General features: G+C 42.5%; 1 protein-coding gene and 1 non-coding gene across 2 annotated transcripts; one reads left to right on the top strand and one right to left on the bottom strand.

Moving 5' to 3' along the window:
* Positions 1-62: 62 nt before the first annotated feature.
* On the top strand, positions 63-2,836 carry LOC124649915 (carnosine N-methyltransferase-like). Its single transcript, XM_047189482.1, has 6 exons — positions 63-137; positions 1,690-1,787; positions 1,978-2,037; positions 2,133-2,201; positions 2,270-2,323; positions 2,400-2,836. Exons 1-6 carry the CDS (start codon positions 89-91, stop codon positions 2,469-2,471), a joined length of 402 nt encoding a protein of 133 aa, XP_047045438.1. The 5' UTR covers positions 63-88; the 3' UTR covers positions 2,472-2,836.
* A 429-nt stretch (positions 2,837-3,265) lies between these two features.
* On the bottom strand, positions 3,266-3,337 carry TRNAD-GUC. Its single transcript has one exon. It is a non-coding gene; the product is annotated as a tRNA-Asp (tRNA).
* Positions 3,338-7,766: the final 4,429 nt, after the last annotated feature.

The following is a 7,766-nucleotide window of genomic DNA, read 5'->3' as shown; positions in this document are numbered from 1 at the left end:
ATCTGCTTGTATGGTTCATGTTGGCATATTTAGCTCACATTGTCTCCTATGTTCTATTTACAGTGCTGGGATAACCGAAGGGTTTTCTATGTGCGCTGGAGATTTTGTGGAGGTCTACAGTGAAAAAAGCCAAGAATGTAAGATCACTCACTTCTCCTACACATGGAATTTTTACTAAACAAAGCAGGAGTCAAGATGATTTAAAATTTCTGGGGCCTTTTGACTTATGATGCAAATATTTGAACCGATTGCGGTGCACATATTTGTTACCTGCACTATTGGGACTTAACTTTCTTCCATGGATCAAGAAAGCTTCTAGTTTTAAGTGCATTATTGATGAAAAATTGTATCCTTACATGATTTTCGAAACTAAAGACGTATGTGCTGTTTCAGAATCAGCTTAACTGTGTTTTCTGCTTTCTACAATCCTAGCACGTGCCCGTTGAGTAGTTTCTGTCCAGAAGTGGGCATGCAACTGCAGGAGGCTGAAATTAGGTGGTTAGATTGTTAGAAGCAGTGTGGTTACCTATTTACTGAAAGATGGACACTCCTGCATTAGGATCAGTCCATCCCCTCATCTTGTCTAAGCATATAAACATGTTAATAATTGCACAGCAGCATCTTGCCAGAAGAAATTTATTCTTGTGGTATCCTAAAATGAGATGAAAGTTTGTGCTGATTTTGTTTGTCAGGTTGTCTGATTTTTAAATTACGGTCAGCAAAGGAAAGGATGATTTATTCTACTGGGTGAAAGAACCAGATCATAATCTGTTGTGTTCTTGTTACTAGTACATGTGAAGTATGCTTTTGTGGGAAGCATATTTAATATTGTTTTATTCTGCACCTTGTTTGTTTTGGTTTCCACTCACATAATAAATAAATTGCATTACGAGTTGTGCATAAACCGATAGAAACATCTCAAAACAATATTTTACTAGTGAACAATGATGAGGAAATCTTTAAGAGGTAACTGCTTGGTCGGCTGGGAAGTAGAGAGTAATCGGCCGATTAACTGGTTTAGTCGACCGACACTAAACGACCAGTTAACTAGGACCAAACCAACATATAACAAATTAGTTTTTGTGTAAATCCCTTGATCCCTGGAGATGGGCTCGAGCTCCTGGAGCAGGGGATGTCAGCAGAGAGCAGCTCCAGGTGGTGGAGCTTGTGCTCAGGGAGGGTGGCTATGTGGAGAGCAAGCGATGGTGGGCGAGGACTGGGAGCTGGCGCCAAGAATCTGCGCAGTGGCAGGGAACACCGGTTAATTGGGAATCTCTTGGTTTATCGGCGTGTCTGATCCGACTAATTGCCCTGGCCAACTAGCTCAATGTACAGATGTATTCGACATGGTGACCCTATGAGCAGCGATAAACTGACCAAATAAAAGTTGTGTCGGCCGATATTTTGAACATTGCTAGTGTAGTGGGTGTCTGGGTGGTTGCAAAACAAGCCTTACTTTGCTTTGCATTTAACCCTAGTAACTTTGATAGCACTGAAGCACATCCCATACGAAATCATGTAGGCTATTAATGCATGCTATTACTTTACTCATGGATGAAATTAAGTCGAAGTCTTTTTTGGAGTTCAATATTCTTGCATTTCTCTGTTCACTGTTTCATTTTGTAGTATGTACTTGCGTAATGGATAACTTCTGTCTTGGCATTCTTACAATTTTATCTGTTCTTCCAGCTGCATGGGATGCTGTTGTAACTTGCTTCTTCCTGGATACGGCACACAATATTGTTGAATACATTGAGATTATATCAAAACTTCTCAAGGATGGTGGGGTGAGGTCTCTTGTTCTAAGATTCTAATTACAATAGCTTGTTCTTCATGAGAACAAGTACTACCTGTGTTATTTTGTGAGCTGATTTGTAGGGAAGTTCATTATTTAGTAAAGTTGTTTCTCCAGTGCCATTATATCTGTTTCTCTATCTACTGTAAGCACTAAGTAATTGTGTCAATTTGAATCAACAGGTCTGGGTAAACATGGGTCCACTTCTGTATCACTTTGCTGATTCCTATGGACCAGATGATGTAATTACTCATTTGTTGATCCTCATTAGTTTTAGTTATACTGACTGAAGGTGGCATTATCATTGACTTGATATAATTTGTCTCCTTGCACTCAGGATATGTCTATCGAACTAAGTTTGGAAGACGTGAAAAGGGTGGCTTACCATTATGGATTTGTGCTGGAGGTGAGGGCTTATGCACTATAGATGGACTCTCACTGTTTCCACATATTTTATTGACATGCAATTTACAGGTGGAGAGAATGATAGATACCACTTACACAGCAAATATGGCATCAATGATGCAGGTAAACTTATATTAATCCCATTTGAATTCAGTTTATGTGTGGCAACCAATCTTATTTGTACTACGTTGAGCTGCAGAATCGATACCGCGCAGCATTTTGGACAATGAGGAAGGACGCATCTCGATCAAAAGCAAAAAAGTGCCAGTGAGGTGGAGATCCTTCAGTGTGATTCGCATCCAAGTTGTTTAAATCTAGAGGAAGACGGAGCTGTGGTCAGTCAATTGGGGATATTTATCCAGAGGCTGGAAGCCTCCTAGGTAGGACAAATAAAGAGGATCGTTTCATGCCACCATTTCTTAGCATGATACTCAAACCTTATAGCAAATCGTGAATCCTGTGATAGAATCTGTGTGCCATTACTTAGCAAGTGGTGATGTACCGATGACTATATACCCCGGGGCCATCTGCGTGCTATAAGAAGAAAAAGAGATGTAACTGTATTTTTTCTTTTATAGCAAGAGATGTACTGTACTGTTTGTACAATGGTGGCATAATGTCTGGACTGCGTTGTTTTTGTCCGCCATCCGCATTCGACTACTGTGGCTACCATGTTTAGATGTTAACAGAGGATATGAAACTCCATTCTTGTGGTAGTTCATGAGAAGATCCAAGTCCGCTTAGCCGGCAGGAAGTCTCCTTGTCCGCCGTTGGCTTCCACCAAGCTCACAGTGGGTGTGCGCCATGGCTGGAGAAGTCAGTCTCCAGGAACGTGAGCGCCCATTGTTTCAGCACACTCTGGGACTCGTGTCAGCCAAATAAGAACACATGTAATGGAGGCAAGCCTTGATTGTCCTTTTTTATATAGAAAAAACGTTGGGCACGACGCAGAGACAGTCACAATGTACATGCGAGCGACACGCTTCGCTATGCTCGTCCAAAAGCTCACTGTCTGCTCGACCTCGTGCCGTTAATGACCGACAAAAAAAAAGGACAAAAATCGAACGCCGTTGCCGGGGATCGAACCCGGGTCACCCGCGTGACAGGCGGGAATACTTACCACTATACTACAACGACTTGGATGAAGACAAAACGAAAAGAACGTTTATGTTAGCCATATCTGTGCCGTGCGCGGTGTGTCCATAATCTTCTCGTGCTTTAATAAGGAGTACTACACGGCACGCTTCGAGCATCAGCGCTCAGAGAAGAAAGGACATTTGTGCTTCTGTTTTTTTTGTTACTTACTAGAATTGATGTTTTATGAGGTGAGGAAAGGGATGACGGGTGGTTGGGCCAGAGAAATATTTTGTACCCCCTCCGATCCGATCCATGAAGCATTGGAGCTTTTGCTAAACTTAAACTAAAACCCTGACGTTTATTATAGATTGGACAGAGTACCTTCTGCAGCTTTTATCAGAGGTGAAATCACGTTTGTTTGTAAAATCAAAAGTATACTATAAGATCAGATAGTCTTGAGACATTTGTGATGCATATAATTTAGACGTATAAAACTATCACGTTAGTGTACCCATGTTTATTACTTGGTAGAAATACAGGGTTGATTTGGTGGCTTATCTCACGTTGAAAGGCAAGGACCTGAGTCCCTCTCACGCACGAGTTCTTAAAAATTCACGTGACTATATTTAAGTGCACGGTGCACACACCTCCACCTCTACTTCTATAAAATAAAACTTGATCATATTTATATCCTTACAAAAGTATAATCATGTTACTGTGTGTGAGTCAAATATTCATCGACCAGTGTGGCCGGTCAGTGGATAGTGGACACCATGATCCAGGCTGAGTCGCCCACTTATTAACCAAAACTACACACATCAATTTGATCCTCATCTCTCTCAAAAAGTTAATTCTCATTATTATAATTGTTTTCACCAGTAGATCCATAATTTATGGTTACAATTTAGAAAATTGACTTACTATTAATCTCTTTTAATTGGTCCAGGGCTATAGATCTAAATTGATGTGACATAGCTATCCTTTGATGCCAACTTAATCATCCTATGTTTGGGAGCACCATTATTGTTGTTGCTGATAGTATCATCGTGTTATACCTTCAATTCCTTCTTGGTTCTTTGAAGATGCACTAGGACCGCTTCATCCTTTGGCGATGATGTTGCACTGCAAAGATGGCCCACTAGCTCATTCCACCGACCTGCTCTCTGCTTTTTTCCTACGGCGAGCTTTTGTGCCACCATAGACAATAAGGGGCCACCGTGATGCAAGTCCAAACAAAGTAACATGTACATATTTCTCCTTACACCACTTCATCCATTGTACAATTAAACATACACATTTGTAGCACTTGTAATGTTTAACTTCTTTTGATGATTGTTTCATTGTGTGATCTTGTCAACCCCTTATTGGCGCTTTGGAGATGCGCTAGGACCACTGCATGCTCGCGATGATGTTGCACCGCAAAGATGACCCGCTAGCTCATGCCATCAACCTCCTCTTTGCTTCATCATAATGTGGGCTTATGTGCCACCACGGAAAATATGGGGTCACTAATGATGCGTCAAAGTCTGATAAAGTAACACGTACATATTTCAACTTGCATAACTACATCCATTGTACAATTTAAAAACATATTTGTCCATATCTTGCGTCACTTGTAATGTTTAACTTTTTTTTACGGTCTTATGTCCATTCGATGCTAACAACCTATGTGAGACTTTAATTATGTTTACCATATCATTTCTAATAGTCGTACAATTTTTTTTTCTTATCGCATAGAGAGAAATATTGTGATATCCACATAACTATGTTTTTATTCATCGAACACTTTCAACTAACTAAAGATGATGCCCTCGCATTTGCGAGGGCCTCCTTGCTAGTTGCATTAAAATAAAAAGACCACTTATTCAATCTCTTAGGCTTGTTCCTTTCCAAAGTTTTTCGAATGATATTGAAGTCGCCACCAAAAAGAAAAGGATAAGAATTACACCCTAATACTTCAACGAAATCAGCTAGGAATTTATCTTTATCCTTATTTTTCGATAAAGGGAATATATTAATATCAAAAGATACCAATTACACCCAGCCTCTGCAACAACGCCCCACCCTAATGGCAGTACAAATGCGCACAGCCAAAAAAGAGAAAAGAAAACTAAGAAATAAAAGTCTCGCTACAGCCTTTTAGACCTAGCAACAACAATACAACCACCACCGTGACAACACCTGAAGTTGTTATCACCAGAATTTGACCGGATCAGAGGTGGGCCGCGATCAAGATGGGTTTGAAGAATATACATGGAAGAAATACGTGAATCGGCCTTGTGTACCAAGTTTGGGCTAAATTGCCCCTGTATCTGTATTATAGTAGATCGCATCTTAATTTAGAAGTTAGGGTTTTACCCGTGCACGGTAGGTGCACGCCTCAATTAGAAAGTCCCCTGGACTATAAATATGTACCTAGGGTTTATGGAATAAACAACAACACAACGTTCACCCCAAAACAAACCAATCTCGGCGCATCGCCAACTCCTTCGTCTCGAGGGTTTCAATCAGGTAGCGACATGCTCGCCTAGATCGCATCTTGCGATCTAGGCAGCACAAGCTCCACGTTGTTCATGCGTTGCCCGTACTGAAGCGTCTTTGATGGCGGGCAACGTAGTTATCATAGATGTGTTAGGGTTAGCATTGTCCTTCGTATAAACATGCTTACGTAGTGCAACCCTTGCATATCTAGCCGTCCTCATGCCTATCTCAGGCATGGGGGCGGCACCCTGCTTGTTCATCGTTTAGTAGATCTGATCCGTTACGATTGCTCCTTGCTCTGCAAGGATTAGTTTAATATCTGCAATAGTTAGGCCTTACAAAGGGGGGGAGGATCCAGTGGCATGTAGGGTGGCGTTCGCAGGTCCTAAACAAGATGTTCCGTGGATCAACTACATTGTTGGTTCTTTGGCCTTGTTTAGGATCGGCTTATGAGCACCGTGCGTGGCCGCGAGGCCCAACTCCGGAGTAGGATGATCCGATTATGCGGTGAAAACCCTAAATCGTCGTAGATCTCATTAGCTTTATCTTGATCAAGCAGGATCACCAAGTATTCGTGCACCCCACACGGATCATGGGTGGATCGGCTCTTTGAGCCGATTCACAGGATAACCTGAGAGCCGATCGAGGCTCGTATTTAACGTTTACGTGTATGCCATGCAGGAACTAAGCGAGGCATTCCCCATCACCTTCCTGACCAGGTATAGGTCGGTGGCACGCCCTTGCACTTCGCATCGCCGCGTGTGACCGTAAGAGCATTGCGGGCCGTCGCTCGGAGGGGTCTCGGCCAGCCGCAGCTCTAGGCTCTTCCCGGCTCTACTAGTGCTGACCGTCGCTGCCCGGCGGTGGGTTTTGGCGGTCAACACATTCTGGCACGCCCGGTGGGACGATCTTCTACATCCACCGCATAGCCATCTACATCTGAGATGGCGGAAAGCACTCCGGTCAAGTACGAGGATCTGCCTGATGAGCTCAAGAAGAAACATGGCGAGATCAAGGCAGTCCTCGAAGCCGACCTCATCGGCTCTTTCTCGAAGACCCGTTCTCATGGCATCAGGTGGAACGGCTTTACAGCCAAGGGCGCCCTCGACCAAGTGGATCTGTCCACCCCTTCAGAAAAACGGACCAGAGCTCTGCGCCGGGAAGTTAACTACATGGTAGCTCATTCTGTTTACCGCCATGGCAAGGACGGAGAGGAGGCCGGTTCAAGCGATCGGCTTCGATATAATGATAAAAGGTACAACAATGAAGACGGTATAGAGTCTTATAATGCTTTCAATATGTCTTTTATGTGAGTTTTGCTGTACCGGTTCATACTTGTGTTTGCTTTAAACAACCTTGCTAGCCTAAACCTTGTATCAAGAGGGAATACTTCTCATGCGTCCAAAATCCTTGAGCCAAACACTATGCCACTTGTGTCCACCATATACACCTACTACATGGTATTTCTCTGCCATTCCAAGCAAATACTTCATGTGCTACCTTTAAACAATTCAAAAGCTATTATCTCTTATTTGTGTCAATGTTTTATAGCTCATGAGGAAGTATGTGGTGTTTTATCTTTCGATCTTGTCATTTACTTTTGACAGACTTTCACAATGGACTAGTGGCTTCATCCGCTTATCCAATAACTTTGCAAAAAGAGCTGGCAACGGGGTTCCCAGCCCCTATTAATTAACTTGCATTAATAATTCTCTTCACATGTTTTGCTTTGATTCATCAAGTAATCAACTTCATTTTGAAAATAGACACTCCTTCACGGTATGTGATTGTTGGAAGGCACCCGAGGATTCGGTTAGCCATGGCTTGAGAAAGCAAAGGTTGGGAGGAGTGTCATCTAAAAAAAAAACTAAACTAAAGTACATGTGTAGACAAAAGAGAAGAGGGATGATCTACCTTGCTGGTAGAGAGAACGTCCTTCATGAGAGCCGCTCTTGAAAGTCTGGTTGATGAGGTAGTTAGAGTACCCACTATCAGTCGTTGACAACAA

This window comes from Lolium rigidum, chromosome 4, assembly GCF_022539505.1.
Source record: "Lolium rigidum isolate FL_2022 chromosome 4, APGP_CSIRO_Lrig_0.1, whole genome shotgun sequence".
NCBI classification, from domain to species: Eukaryota; Viridiplantae; Streptophyta; class Magnoliopsida; order Poales; family Poaceae; genus Lolium; species Lolium rigidum.
The sequence above is the reverse complement of the archived record's forward strand: the minus strand, read 5'-3'. Positions and strand labels throughout refer to the sequence as shown.